General features: G+C 41.2%; 1 protein-coding gene and 1 pseudogene across 2 annotated transcripts in view; one reads left to right on the forward strand and one right to left on the reverse strand.

Moving 5' to 3' along the window:
• Positions 1-2417: 2417 nt before the first annotated feature.
• Positions 2418-4459, reverse strand: LOC308416113 (E3 ubiquitin-protein ligase RNF4-like; annotated as a pseudogene). Its single transcript has 2 exons — positions 4436-4459; positions 2418-3016 (listed from the first exon to the last, which is right to left on the reverse strand). The product of its transcript is annotated as an E3 ubiquitin-protein ligase RNF4-like (transcript).
• A 3196-nt stretch (positions 4460-7655) lies between these two features.
• LOC308416114 (chromosome-associated kinesin KIF4-like) overlaps positions 7656-16103 on the forward strand; it is a gene marked incomplete at its 5' end in the record, with an annotated part of 44154 nt that continues 35706 nt past the window's right edge. The window contains 2 exon segments of the mRNA XM_080942592.1: positions 7656-8498; positions 8715-8807. Of these exon segments, the coding sequence (XP_080798718.1) occupies positions 7656-8498; positions 8715-8807 (936 nt within the window).

The following is a 16103-nucleotide window of genomic DNA, read 5'->3' on the forward strand; positions in this document are numbered from 1 at the left end:
ATTTCTGGAGAGGATACTGAGACTGGAATAGCATTTAAAATGTAAATGAATAACATGATTAATAAAGAAAATTATGAATGAAGGGAGAATGAGTATATATGGGCTGGTATGTGTGAGGCCTGTGATGTACTTTGGGTGTGTACCTTGATTATCCTCTTTGCTTGCTTGCTTTTCAACAGAATCTCTCATGAAACCCGAAGCCCATTGATTCAACTAGGCTAGCCAGCCTGTGAACTTCAGGGATTGACTCTCTCCTCTTGCTGAGGTTCCTGACATTTTTTTCCTTGATCTCCTGAATCCAGATTTCTATCATTTCAGTAGCTATCCCTTCTCTAGTAACTTAAAAGCAAAACCAACCATTTCTTTAATCATTCATAGCTCCTCCTTGAAGGTTAAGTAATTGTCTTCAGATAAAGGATTTCAGTCTCAGATATCTGACTTAGCAAATACCTAGATTATCTAAGATACTCCACATATTTAACAAGAATTAACTTGTATATGGCTCTCAACAGATGACATTTTATTTCTTCTTTTTACTTGGTATAAATTGTTTTATTTCTATCTTTAATACTAGTCCCAAAAAGACTGATACCCATTAGCATAGTTTAAATGTAACAAAGAAACAAACTGTCTTTAAGAAGAAAATGAATTTTTAAGTGGGTGTCACCATAATTACCAGTGAACTGGCTGCATGGTTGCCTTGTCTCCTTGAAGTCTGGCTATCATTAGAACTAACAAGACCAAGTCCATGAGGCCTGAAGGGAACTCAATGGCTGTGACATCCAAGGGGAAGGCACATACCACACATCACAATGATGAGGGTTAATGCTTTTACCCTCTGATTCCATGTAAAAAACTTATTCCTCTCATTCAAACTAACTGAAGTAAACCAGTTAAGTCAGAATGAAGAATAAAACTATTCTCTTTTCACATAGAGGAGGGACACTCGTTCAGCTCCATTGAAAGTGAGTTCTGTGCGAAATCCCCGCTTCAGAACAGTAAACTGAAAGTCAGTTATTGCTAACAGAGCTCCAGTGGTCCCTTTCCCACCTCAAAGATGTGTCACACAAAAAGGCTATTGGTTTGGCTTGAAGCCCTCTGAGAAAGTAGTGTGAAGGTGAAGGCAGGCTGGCATTCAAGGTCCACCCTTTACGAGCCATCCTGTGCCTGGTGTCCCCAGGGGCAATTCACCATCTTCACTGTCTCCAAGATCACCAGGGGCGCCCAAACATAGAGAGTGGAGCAGATTGTTATGTGGTCCCACTGGGAGGAAGAGGCACCACACTTAACTGATCAAAACCTACTGAGCAGTCAAAAGTCCAGAGGATCAAAGCTCAACTGGCCAGAAGAGCGTCTTTGGAAATACCTATCTATTAAAGGGGTGTGGGAAAGCCAGGGCAGTCATAGGTTGAGTAGGGCAATACCTCTGATACATGGACAACAGTGACTTGGGCAAGAGCATGTAAGTGAACAGCTGATAAGGCCATCATTCCTGCTACCACCTCCTGGTATCTATGCTTGGGCAGACATTAGGCAGTGGGAACTGAAAAACTGAGAAGGTTATTGTAGACAACACGGGACACATCTTAGCAGAAAGGAAAGGACACTCAAAAACTAGCTTGTCCTATTAGCCTTGGATGCTCTGTGCCAGGCAAAGAACTTTGGAGCATGGGAAGGTTCCTGAGAATAGTTGGTGAATAGAGATGGGGTAGGATGGGCACTGCTTCCATAGGCAGCACTGGGCTGAGGACACTAGCAGTGCTACATCTTCCAGATTGCTGAATGGATGAAGAACGGACTTTATTGCACTTTCTCATTCTTAGGAAACAGGGTTGCCCTGCAGAGTCTGTTGATTTGCAGAAAACACTGCACATCAATAAGTTTCAGGCATAATCACAGGTCACCTCTGCTCTCATGGGAAGGAAAAGTAAGTCCACCAGCTAGTCTTTTTCATGGGCAGTTTATGTACTGGTGTTCTTGGGCTAGATGGACTGTCTGGCCAGGTCACTGTTTGGCAGGCAGAATAGCTAACTGGCAGGTGCCTTGGGAAGGTTCTGCACCCATAAGAGCTGGGGCAAACTTTCGCAACAGGGAAACATCTTGGCCAACATGTAAGCTCCATAAAGCGGCTGGAGCCATGATGCTCAAGTCCAATACGCCTGACTCCATTTTTCCTACTCTGGGTTCAGACCACCCAGAGGGGCGGAGATGCTGATCTGATCTGGGAGCATCCCTGGATCGTGCTCCATAGCATCAAGCTGGAGATAACAAAAGGATGTAAGGGGTTGGGGAAAAAAAGACCAGTTTACATCAGACATTGATTTTGAAAGTCTTTTTGAGCTCAGAAAACTGGAGGTAGATACCATGCAGAAAAACCAGTTCTGTCCATTGGTCCATCTTGAGCAGCCGTGAATATTTCATATATATATGGAGAGGTACTGTTTATTGTTGGATCTTTTTCCTGCAAGTTTGGCAAGTGCTAGCATTCTTAAGGGAATCACGGAGGCACTGGCTACAGAAGACGTGGCCACATTCTGTAGAAACCATGAGACGCCCTTTCTGTACAATCTTAGAGTATCCATCCATGCAGATTAGACAACTGACGGTACCCGAGGGCCTAGGTCCAGTAACTCCTTCATCCTTGGTGCTTGAAGGAGTATGGGTAGTCACATACACATCTTTGTCTCTAGACAGCTCCTCATCATCACTGCTAACCACACAGCTGTCAGCATGGTCTGCACAACCTTCTCCCATTTCTCCTTGGCCTTCTTTCTTCAACAATCAAAACAGAGTCATTGTGAGTCAGGTCCACAACCACAGGCTATAAAGATTCACAGGTGAGGTCCACGATTTCCTCTCCAACAGTTTCAACAAGCTCTATAGATTTGGATTCTGCTTCCAAAGAAATCTCGGGGGTTGAAGTTGTTTCCCGAGTTCGCTTCTGGGTTTGTGTAGAATTTACAGTTCCACCACGCCACTTTCTCTGAGGATTTCTTGTTCTTACTGTGCTCTCAGGCTTTAATCCACAGGACAGGAAGTGATCTACACCAAGGTTTATGTTGTGGTAGAATGTTCTCGATCTCTCATACCCACTGAAGACTCTTCTTGTGGTTTACAATTTGGAGCCAACTAGATACCAAGTATTTCTAAATTCTACGCCAGCAGCTCAAGCAAGTGGAGACCAGCTCAAGCAAGACTCCTGATATTTTATTTCTTATCATAGTGCATTATTTAAGGAAAGGATTGCTCCTGTTTTATGACAAAGGAAAAGTTGAAATATGTTGCTAAGTGACTGAGGCCACCAGGGACTCTTCTCACTTTCTCTCTTTTGAGTGGTTACCTCTGTAAGGGTTTTTGCTTGTGTGGTTGTTTTAAAACCACAGATACCTCAGGCTGGCTTTGAACTTGTTATGTACCCAAAGGTTACTTTAAAATCTTATTCTTCTGCTGCTACCTTCTTCTAGTGCTGAGATTACAGGTATGTGCCACCATCAGGATTTAGCAACCCTGAATATAGAATCCAGGGCTTCCTGCAGTACCTGCTTGACAGGTATTCTACTAACTGAACTACATCCCAATCCCCTGTGTAAGTTCTAAAATCTATCTTGGTAACATATTATTTCATTCCTTCTTGACTGAACACCATAATATACTATTATTTAAGGTTTTACCAAAACTTATTAGCCAGTCTACCTGCCTTATATTCATACATAGTTTTCCTCTCATGTTAATCAGGATTTCTCAGCTATGATAATAATGACAATTAGAATAGAATAACTTTGGAGGTATGTCTTATAATAGCAGCCTTAGTGTTCTTAGATGCAAGAAGTATATGCAAGGCTCTCACGTCAAGTTGTGACAATCTCCAGATACTGCCAACTGTCCAGTAACAGAAAGATTGCTACTTCATGTTTCTCCTACACAGGCTTTTCCCTACAGTGGAGGTGCCCTTCTCTCTCAGCAGCAATGACTATTGTAATGTGCCTCTGTGGTAGCTTTAAAGTTGTATTTCTGTTTTTACTGTTAAAAACTTATTCTTTATAATATATTTTTCCATAATGAATAAGAACTCAGTAGTACTGGGTAATAGCCTCAACTTTCTTATTGCTTAGTCTGTTTTCAATCTTACAGAGTTTTAAAAGAACTCTTCAGCACATAATTTTACCTGGGAAGTTTTTGTTTTGCTTCTTTTCTAACCATCCTTAACCCAAACATTTAAAAAAGATTATTTATTTTATGTGTTTGGCTGTTTTGTCTGCATGTATGTATGTGAACATGCATATGACCAGTGTTCATGCAGACCAGAAGACTGTCCAGTCTCTTGGAACTAGAGTTACAGACAATTGTGAGCCACAGTGTGGGTGCTGAGAACCAAACCCAGGTCCTGCAAGAGCAACAGTGCTCTTAACTTGGACCACCTTTGCCAAGAACTTACCATTTTAATGTCTTCTTGTTTCATTTTTCAAGACAGGTTTTTTTTTCCTGTGTAGTTCTGCCTATCCTGGAACTCAGAGACCCCTCTGCCTCTGCCTCCCAAGTGTGCGTTGGTGCCACAGGCTTCTTTTGAATGTCTTAATGACAGAAAATTATATGGAAAGCAGAGGGCTAATCTGGGGCTTAGTACCTGTTCTGCAAACAGACTTCCTGAGTGAAGTAAAGTGCTCTGCAAACTGCTACATTTTCCAAATTGCAATAAAAAGAGAACAAAGGGATCAATTGCTTAAAAATACTGTCTGTGATATAGATGAGGGGCACTTAAACATGTATATATAGATTATAAAGAAGGAATTAGTGGGAAAAATGAAATGAAGGTCTATGAATGGGAAAATACATAAAAGCATCTGAGACTAACAGAGGTAAAGGACAGAGCCATATTACTACCTCTTAATAATGTTTGGAGATCAAATCTCAACGTGAATTAGAAAAAGATAAAAACATTTAAGCCAAAGTAGCATATATTTAACATTTAATTTTCTTTTCTTTATAGCAGCTCATATAATTCTTAGCACAAAGCAATAGAACAGATATATTTGCCTTATTTTTACAGAGGAAGTAATCTATGCGCCTATGACATTGACAGAACAAGGATTGGAAATGTAGGTCTCCATGACACCAAAGCCCCTGGACTCAAGCAGTATCCCATAAAGCCTTTGTACTGTAGCTGTAAGAGCGGGATAAGTCAAATACTTTAGAGAGACCTCAAAGATTTTGACCATGTTTGAATTAATTAGTAAAGTCCAACTCAGGATGCTGAGGTGGACAGATTGCCATGAGTGAAGAACAGCCTGGGCTGCAGAACGAGGCTCTATTTCAAATTAAAAGTAGATAATAAAGTAATACAACAATAAGTATGGTATTCTAATGTGGTTTGAAAAGCATAAGATTTGGCTGAAATTCTGAAGTGGAATCTCATGCTTACCACTTACTTTTGTATGTAGGCGGTCATTTGACCCCTCTACTGCTTTCCTTACCTGTGGAAAGAGAGTGGTGGTGAAAATAATGATAATGAGGTTACTAGAATACTTATAGACCAGTGCTAGTTTAATAATGGATACAAAAGTTACTAACTATATGATTGTTATCTATGAGAAAGTATAATGGGCTCAAGGGCACAAACCTAACATTTGAACCTTTGTCCTTTGAACTTTAATTAAGCATCACTCAGCAAAATGAATAGAATTAAGACATTACCTTAGTATTGATGGCAATATTTCTATGAGGTCTTTGTTTTTCTTTACCAGAAAAAAAGTTGATATTTCTTAGCTGTTTTCCAAAACAAGTTTTTGAATTTTGTTTCCTGCTTATTAGGTATTAATATTAATCAAGGCCTTCTGTGCTTGGGAAATGTAATCAGTGCTCTTGGAGATGACAAAAAGGGGAACTTTGTACCCTACAGAGATTCCAAGCTGACTTGACTGCTTCAAGGTGAGCCTAAAACACCTCTAAAATAAGGAGTGGCTTGGAATGATAGTGTTGAGAAAGCAAAGGTGAAACAGGCAACAAACTCACGGACTGTCACGTCTACTACAAGGTGATAAGTAGGCAATCAGCTCTCAGATGATGGAAATGGCTTACCAGATGGCTCTAAGAGCCAAGAAACCTGGACTTAGGACTTTGAACCTGAAAGTGAAGTTGCTTATTGTTTCTTTAATTGAAAATATGCTAAGAAGAATTCTTTGGAGAATTAAAATCTACATGGGCGGGCATCCTAGGAATATTTAATCTCAATAGATAACTTACCTGAGTTGGACCTGGTTGTTTTAAACCTGATTAACTGATGAACTCATAGTTTCTCTTGAGTATAATGATATTTAAAATAAGATTATTAAATCTATGTCATTTTACACAGCTGAAATTTTACTATTTTTATATCAAAACAAATTTTTAAAATGACCCAACATTCATGAGTATATTGCCGCACAAATTGCAATCAGTGAGCTATAAGAACATAAAAAAAAAAGATGAAATTAGGAGGGGATATAGGATGGTTATGGGAGGAGTAGGGTGAAAACAATCAATATATATATATATATATATATATAGTGTGTGTGTGTGTGTGTGTGTGTGTGTGTGTCGGTGTGTGTGAGATTCTCAAGCAATACTTAGAATTATTTTAAAAATTAAAGCCAAGTAGTCCCAAAAAATAAAATCAAGATCAAACCAAAAGCATTACTATAAATTTTTCTTTCATCTTTGAATTTAATCAATCCAAATAGCAGCCTTTGTTTGCATCCCGTTTGTTCAATTTCATTTGCTTTCATTATCCTTTCTTTTGCAGATTCTCTAGGAGGCAACAGCCATACTCTTATGATAGCCTGTGTGAGTCCTGCTGATTCCAATCTAGAGGAAACATTAAATACCCTTCGCTATGCTGACAGAGCAAGAAAAATCAAGAACAAACCTATTATCAATATTGATCCCCAGGCAGCTGAAATAAATCATCTTAAACAGCAGGTATAAGATTTTATAGGAAAGTTGTAAGTATGTGGATGGAATGATAGAGTGTCTATTTTTTTGTTCTATCTGTACTTTTAAGATAAATCCTAATACTGTATTTGCTATCCATTTAAAAGATTGGGGGTACCATCAGGGATTTTACTGATAAAAGTAAAGGGTAGAAGATGAAGTAAGAAACCCTTACAGGAGCCAAATCCTGACGTGCCTTAATATGTTCTGTTAAAGATCTTGGAACTGGAAAGTACTGAGAACTACAGATTTTAAGTAAGAGAATAGCATGATTAAAGTGTGGTTGAGGGAAATCTGTTTTCTATGCACTTGTACAGAAAAACACATGAAAGGAGGCCATAACTAAAAAGAAGTGAGTAAGCCAGGCTTTGTATTACCCTGGTGAGAACTGTGCCCTGAATTAAAAACAGTAACAATAAAGAAGGAAAGGTAGCACCTTAGAAGACAATGAGCAAGAGGAAAGTAGAGTTTGGGGAAGTTGCTTAGTTGTGGAGTAAATGTAGAAGAAGGTCTAGTAGAAGGAGCCCAGTTTGATCTTCAAGTTTCTTACTTGGGTTAGTGAATAAACGTCATGTTGTCCAAGGAATGCAAATGGAAACCCAGAGTTGCACATAAAAGCACAAATGATATATTTAGTTTGGGCCATTGGGGAAACGTGAGTGGAAAGAACACATATCCAGGTGGCTCGAATGACTCATTACCAGAGCCTGTTACTAACTGATCGAACAACTTTTGCTCCCCCTGCTATCCTCAATCCTGCCACCCTACTCCCCGAAGCAGGTGACTCTACTCCTGTGCACCGATGTGCTGATGTCCTGGCCAAGGAGACTGGAATGAGAAAGGACCTGACTGATCAACCTTGGCCAGGCGTGCCTAGCTGGTATACGGATGGCAGCAGCTTTGTTGTGGAAGGAAAAAGAAGAGCAGAAGCAGCGGTGGTAGATGGGAAGCAGGTACTATGGGCCAGCAGTCTCCCAGAGGGGACGTCTGCCCAAAAAGCTGAACTTTTGGCACTAATTCAAGCTCTACGCCTGGCAGAAGGTAAAGCTATCAACATCTATACTGACAGCCGCTATGCCTTTGCCACTGCCCACATTCATGGGGCCATCTATAGGCAGAGGGGCCTGCTCACATCGGCAGGGAGAGACATTAAAAACAAAGAAGAAATCCTGGCTCCTCTAGAAGCCATACACCTACCCAAGAAATTGGCCATTGTCCATTGCTTAGGACATCAACAGGGGACTGATCCAGTTACACGGGGAAACCAGATGGCAGATCAGACAGCCAAACAAGCCGCCCATGGAACCGCGGTGCTAATAGAAGAAACCAGAGGTTATCCACCAGAGCCCCCTGAGCTCCCACACAAAGACTGTGCCCTGACTGAAGATGGGCAAATTGTCTTACCGGCTAAAGAAGGGCAAGACTATGTAAAAAGATTACATCAACTAACTCACCTCGGAACTGAAAAACTTAAACGCCTAATTAAAAGTTCCAAATACTATGTTCAAGACCTACATACCATAACAAAACAGGTAGTGGAGACATGTCAAGCCTGTTCTTTGACCAATGCCACCCGACCGTTCAAGGAACCTGGAAAGAGAATGAGGGGAGATCGACCGAGAGTTTATTGGGAAATAGACTTTACCGAAATTAAGCTGTGAAAGTATGGTAATAAATATCTTCTAGTTTTTATAGACACTTTTTCAGGATGGGTGGAAGCCTTTCCCACAAGATCTGAAACTGCTCAGGTGGTGACCAAGAAGATACTAGAAGAAATTCTGCCCAGGTTCGGGATTCCCAAAGTAATCGGGTCGGACAACGGCCTAGCTTCTGTTGCCCAGGTAAGTCAGGAGTTGGCCGCCCAGCTGTGGATTAATTGGAAATTACATTGTGCTTACAGACCCCAGAGCTCAGGACAGGTAGAAAAAATGAATAGAACTCTAAAAGAGACCCTTACTAAATTAGCTATTGAGACCGGCGGCAAAGACTGGGTGACCCTCCTCCCCTTTGCGATTCTTAGAGTCCGAAACTCGCCAGGGCGTTTCGGCCTTACCCCTTATGAAATCCTACATGGGGGACCGCCCCCCTTAACGGAGTCGTGCGGAATATTGGATCCTAGCACTATCTCCTCCTCCTCCTCTGTTCTATTTGCCCACTTAAAGGCCTTAAAAGTTATTAAAACACAGATCTGGAGTCGAATCAAAGAAGCCTACGCTCCAGGAACCACTGCGGTGCCCCACGGGTTCCAGGTTGGAGACTCAGTCCTGGTCAGACGACATCGCGCTGGCATGCTTGAGCCCCGGTGGAAGGGACCCTACCTGGTGCTGTTGACTACCCCCTCGGCAGTTAAGGTCGACGGAATTGCTGCTTGGGTCCATGCCTCCCATGTAAAGAAGACACCCACTCAAGGCAGAGATAACCATGAAGACAATTGGACAGTGGCAACTGGTGACAATCCTCTTAAGCTGTGCCTTCGTCGTAGCCCCAACCTTGGGTAATAACCCCCAAGCCCCTCAAAAATTAACCTGGGAAGTGCTAAATGAAGAGGGCGACGTCATGTGGTCAACAACCGCAGTGCACCCCCCTTGGACTTGGTGGCCTGATCTTGCACCCGATGTCTGTAAGTTAGCAGCCAGCTCTATGGCCTGGGATCTTTCCAGTTATACCAATTTAGAAAAGCCACCCCCAGAAGAACAGTGTGTCCCTCATGGCATAGGGAGCACATTGGGGTGTTCAGGACAGTTCTTCCGAGCCAACCTTCAGGCAGCAAACTTCTATGTCTGCCCCGGACAGGGACACACTAGAGAAATGAAGAGACGGTGTGGAGGGGCCTCAGACTATTTTTGTAGTAAATGGAGATGTGAGACCACGGGAGAAGCCTACTGGAACCCTTCCTCCACTTGGGATCTAATTATAGTTAAAAAGGGTCGTAGGCCAGGGGAGCCAGAGAAAGGGGAAAGAGATCCATCCAAATACCCGGCTTATAGGACTGGGTGTGCCTCTGAAAGCTCGGGTAGCCCTCAGGGACCGTGCAAAGACAGTTATTGTAACCCTCTAAATATCAGCTTCATCCCACAGGGAAAACAAGATCATCAGTGGGTAAGAGAAAACTGTTGGGGATGGAGAGTCTATACTGGCAGAGGGGACCCTGGATTAGTTTTTGTTATTAAGATAAAGATAGAGAGTCCGCCCACAAAACCCGTAGGCCCCAATTCGCTGCTTGATAACCCTGTACCCAGGCCTGAGAGACCTCCTCGTCTCACTCTGTCACCAAAGGAGGACTTGTATCCACTTTTGACCACACCCTCCTATCTCCCTATGAGAACTGAGGACTGCCTGTTCAATCTGCTTGATAGTGCATTTGTTGTTTTAAACCTCACTAACCCTGCTGCTACTCAGTCCTGCTGTCTGTGTTTTGCTTCCAATCCCCCTTACTACGAAGAAATAGCTCAGCTACGAAGCTATAAATGTGACTCCTGACCACTCACTCTGTCCCTGGGGAAGCAAAGGAAAGCTGACCCTGTCTGCAGTATCAGGAACTGGGCTATGCATAGGAAGAGTACCTACCAGACACCAGCCCCTCTGTAATGTAACTATCTCCAACCTGACAGCAGGCCCAGATAAATACCTAATACCTCCTCCCGATACTTGGTGGGCTTGTGGCACCGGCCTGACCCCCTGCCTGCATACTTCACTATTTAACAGTACTAAAGACTTTTGTGTTTTAGTCCAACTGGTGCCCAGGGTCATTTATCATGATGATACCTCGTTTATAGATGAATTTGACCACCATACTCGATACAAGAGAGAACCTATAACTTTGACCTTAGCTGTCTTGTTAGGACTTGGAGTGGCAGCAGGAATTGGAACAGGGGCAGCTGCCCTCATCCAACAACCTTACTACTATAATGAACTCAGAGCAGCTATGGACACAGACCTGGGAGCATTAGAACAGTCCATAACCAAACTAGAAGAGTCATTGACTTCATTATCAGAGGTAGTGCTACAGAACAGGAGGGGATTAGATCTGCTTTTTCTAAAGGAAGGAGGGCTCTGTGCTGCCCTAACAGAAGAATGTTGCTTTTACATAGATCATTCTGGTGTCATAAAAGATTCTATGGCAAAGCTTAGAGAAAGACTAGAAAACAGAAAAAAAGAAAGAGAAACATACCAAGGATGGTATGAAAATTGGTTTAACCGGTCACCCTGGTTCTCTACATTAGTCTCAGCTTTGGTCTTTGGTCGGGCCTTTACTCATTTTAATGCTAATCCTAACCTTTGGGCCATGCATCCTCAATAGATTGGTGACTTTTATAAAAAAAAGGGTGAGTGCAGTACAGTTAATGGTCCTAAGACAACAATACCAGATATTACAAGAAGCTGAGGGATCGCTCTAAGATTAGAACTTTTTACAAAAAGAAAAATGGGGGAATGAAGAGTAAAAGGTTGTCAAAGGACACTGATTCCTTGCCCTAGGGATTTTCTCTGCAGGAAATTGCTCCCAGGAAATCCCACCTAGGAAATCCCACTTTCTTGAGATTTGAGTTCCCAAAATACCACAGAAGGTCCAGATGACCTCTGTGGAATGTTTCAACGCCCTAGGTGTGCCCCGACTGTACTGATAAAAAAATGTATGATTCTTCCCCTTTGAATGCCCGCTTTGAATTTCCTCATTCCCCCTGTCCTCCCCCTCCTTTGTGATTTTTGCCTTTATAAGCCCATTACAAGTTCAGGCCGGGGTCGAACTCCTCTACCCCTGCGTGGTGTATGAGTCTCGACCCCAGCATGCTGGCCTGAGATCTCACTCTGTTTCACTTTCAATAAACTTCCTCGTGCGATTGCAGCAAGTCTGGTCTCGGTGCCTCACTGGGTGCGCGCCTCTCCTGAGATTTGAGTGAGGGTCTCCCTTCGGAGGTCTTTCAGTGCCAGTGTGGCCACTGTGTAGAAAGCAAGGAAAGAGTATTACAGTGTGGAGTTAAAGGAAAGCTGATATCAGATTAAGGATTTGTGAACTGTGTAGAAAATTATTTTAAGGTAACACTAAAAGTTGACATTGCTAAAAGATAGCTTGGCTACTGTATGGAGCAGATTAAAGCTGTACATGAATGTGTGGATCCCATTGCAGAAGGCCCCATAATTCAAGTGGGAGGTACTGGGGACTTGAACTTAGGATGATAGAAGTGGTGATAGGAAAAGGTAATGAACAAATAAGGGTTTGGACATATAGAAATAGATATTCACTGACCTGGAAAGATACCAGATATGAGGATAGTAGGCAATGAAATGAAAAATTAGGCCAATTGTAAGGTTTGAGTTGAAAAAAGATAACAGTTAAGATAGACTTAGAAGGCACAAATTTGTATATGGTAATTGAAAGAGTAGATGAAAGTTGAGAATATAAGGAAATAGTATATAGATGATGAAGATCTTCGGGAGACTTGGCCATTTATGGGATGAGTGAAACAAGATGAACCAAGAGACAGCAATCAGAAACATTGAAGAAAAATTAGAAAGTATATATAGTATTCAAGGTTTCAGAGGCAATGAATAAAATTACCCTATTGCTAATTGTGGTGAATTCATTACAAAGAGATAAGTAGCATTTTGCTGGTTGGGGTTGACAGTCTTTAACTATGTATTCTGGTCTGGCTTAGAGCTCAGGAACTCACTGTGAAGCTAGGGTTGGCCTCGAATTTTTAATCCCCCTTAGATGTATGTACATGCCTGGTGATGAGTAGCTTTTAATTGGCAACTCGCTGATTGTTTTCATTGTTTCTCTCAGGTCCAGCAGCTGCAGGTCTTGTTGCTACAAGCCCATGGAGGCACTTTGCCTGGGAATATAAAGTAAGTCATAGATGAATTTTAAAGATGTATTTTTTATGGGCTATTCTGTCTGGTAGCTGTTTTCCTCTGATAGCCTATGCTTTCTCAGGCCACTTGATGTTCGGGAAGTGATCTTGCTGACCTTGTTGATTTCTTAGGACTTGGGGAGTTATCCTTTTAGTAGCCCAGTGTAATGAAAAGAGTATGGATTCCAGACTCAGAAATGTATTAATTAGAATGTTCCTGTATCAAAGAGCTATCTCTGCCATATACTTATTTGACTGCTTAGTTATATGCATAGATACATGAATATTTCTTTTATTCTTAGGGTAACATCCAACATTATCATTTGGTTTATTTAATTGTCTATATAGAGCTTCTTCAGATTGAGTCTTATTTTCTTTAACAAGTGTGTGAAGATTTTCACAAGATATTACAAATGATTCTCCCTGCACCCAGTCAGAAATTAATCATTTCTCCAAAGAAATGCATTGGAAAATTCATTGGAAAATGCATTGGAAAATGGTGTTTAGAAACCAAGATCTGTGGTTTCTCTAACTCTGCTCACTGTTATTGAGGTGTCATTGCCGCTGGACCTTGTTGGTGGGTAGAAGTTTCGGTATGTGTAATAGCCTACACATTTATTCAGTTACATTTTTTGGATCTGCTTTATATATATATTTAAAAAAACAGTTTTCTACTGATAATTCCTGGTTTTATTCCAATGGGATTTATTGTATTTTTACATCTTAAATTTGATTGTACCTTGAATATGCCTAAGTGATTTTTAAGTGCAGAAAAGATAAATATGTGACTAAATTGACCTCAACTCCTCCTATTTCTTCCAATTCCACTGAGCTATATAGATAGATGTTCCTAGTAAGAGATTTATAGCACATCTTAAGCCCAGCAGGGAATACTGTCTTCAGCCATTCACTGGGATCAATATCTCTCTCATCCACATTACTGGGAGCAGTGATCTAGACTCCTCCCTTCCCACACCAATGAAATGGTATATGCCTCTGAAACTTAACTGTTTCTAGGTTGAATTCACCAAGAGAGCCCAAGTGCTAGATTCTGAATCCACTGCCCCAAATAGGCTGGCTATCCTGATTGCTACCTACACCTCATGAACCTGTGTGTTACACAGAGAGCTCAGGCCCCAAATAAGGAAAATGGGAGCTTAGGTAGCATACCACAGAAAAGGAGATATTTATTATTTCTTCCCCCATCAGTAAGAACTTTTTTATTTATTTGCAATCTGCCTATCTATGTACTCAATTCTGATATATACATAAAGCAGTGCCAGAAACTATATTAGTTAAGGATAAACTAAAGCACTATAACACATGAAAGCAATTTGGGAAGGAGTTCCTTTGCTTTATAATTCTACACTGTAGTTCATCATTGAAGGAAGTCAGTTTATAAACTATTCAACAGGAACCTGGAGAAAGGAGCTGATACAGAGGCCATGAAGGGTGTTGCTTACTGGCTTGCTCGACATGGCATTCTTGCCTGCTTTCTTACAGAACTCAGGACACCCACCAAGGGATTGTAGCACCTACACTGGGCTGGACCCTTCCACATTGATCAGGACAAAAAATGCCCTACAGGCTTGCCCACAGTTCATTGATATTTTATGTATTTACATTTTAAATGTTATCTCCTTTCCTCTCTCACCCCTTCCCCCACCCTATTCCCTTGCTTCTATGAGGATGCTCCCACTCCCACCCACCCACTCCACATCATTGCCCTGGCATTCCCCTAAACTGGGAAAATGAGCCCTCACTGGACCAAGGGCTTCTCTTCCTATTGATGCCAGACAGTGCCATGCTCTGCTACATATGCAACTGGAACCATGGGTCTCTCCATGTGTGCTCATTGGTTGGTAGTTAAGTCTCTAGGAGCACTGGGGAAGGAGCTAAAAACATCCAGTGGAAAAAAGACAGCCTATTCAACAAATAGTGCTGGTCCAACTAACTGGCAGTCAGCGTGCAGAAGAATGCAAATTGACTCATTCTTTTTTTTTTTTTTTTTTTTTTTTTTTTTTTGTCTTCAAAACAAGATTTATTTTTTTTTAACATGAAAATACATGGAAAATACATTGGTCTCTTATCTGTTACAAATAAGACTCAAATTATTAATCATAACAAGAAGTGTTTCTTGAGATATTTTCATCTACACAAAAGACTAACAGCTTATTATTTTTTTAAAGATTTTAAACATTTGTTGCTTAAAATTATACATTTTTGTCAGTACTGTTTTTTCAGACATTAAAATAAATTTTACATAAAACCATGTGAATATGTTTTTTAGTCAGTACTTGATTTTTTTCAAGGGCTTGACAGTATGCATTGAAAACCTACTAGTTGCAATAAGCGTAAAGTACATGCAAAACAAAACGCAACATGGAAATAGTCAAAGTCTTCTTGTTTTGTGAATATATGTATAGTTTTTGTTTTCTTTATTTCTTGGACTTCATACAGTCTGTGAGTTGTTTCTGGGGGAGTGCAAGCCTCTGGGGTTAGCATCCCACTATCAGTGACTGCATATTATGTCTGTTCTTTTGTGACTGGGTTATCTCACTCAGGATGATCTTCTCTAGATGCAGCCATTTTCTTAAGAATTTGGTTAAGTCATTGTTTCTGGTGGCTGAGTAGTATTCCATTGTGTATATGTACCACAATTTTTGTATCCATTCGTCTTCTGAAGGACATCTGGGTTCCTTCCAGCTTCTGGCTATTATAAATAGAGCCGCTATGAACATTGTAATGCATATATCTTTGTTGTGTATTAAAGTGTCTCTGGGGTATATGCCCAGAAGTGGAATAGCTGGGTCTTCAGGTAGTACTATATCCAATTTTCTGAGGTATCGCCAGACAGATTTCCAGAGTGGTTGCATTAGCTTGCAACCCCACCAACAGTGAAGAAGTGTTCCTATTTCTCCGCAGCCTCGCCAGCATCTGCTGTCATCTGAGTTTTGGATCTTGGCCAATCTGACTGGTGTGAGGTGGAATCTTAGGGTTGTTTTGATTTGCATTTCCCTGATGGCTAAGGATGTCGAGCACTTCCTCAGATGTTTTTCGGCCATTCGGTGTTCCTCAACTGAAAATGATTTGTTTAGCTCTGTACCCCATTTTTTAATAGGGTTATTTGATTCTCTGGTGTCTAGCTTTTTGAGTTCCTTGTACACCTTTATCTGATGTGGTGTTGGTAAAGATCTTTTCCCATTCTGTTGGTTGCCGTTTTGTTTTCTTGACGATGTCTTTAGCCTTACAGAAACTTTGCAATCTCATTAAGTCCCATTTGTTAAT

Source organism: Micromys minutus, assembly GCF_963924665.1.
Source record: "Micromys minutus genome assembly, contig: SCAFFOLD_573, whole genome shotgun sequence".
In the NCBI taxonomy this organism is placed as follows: Eukaryota; Metazoa; Chordata; class Mammalia; order Rodentia; family Muridae; genus Micromys; species Micromys minutus.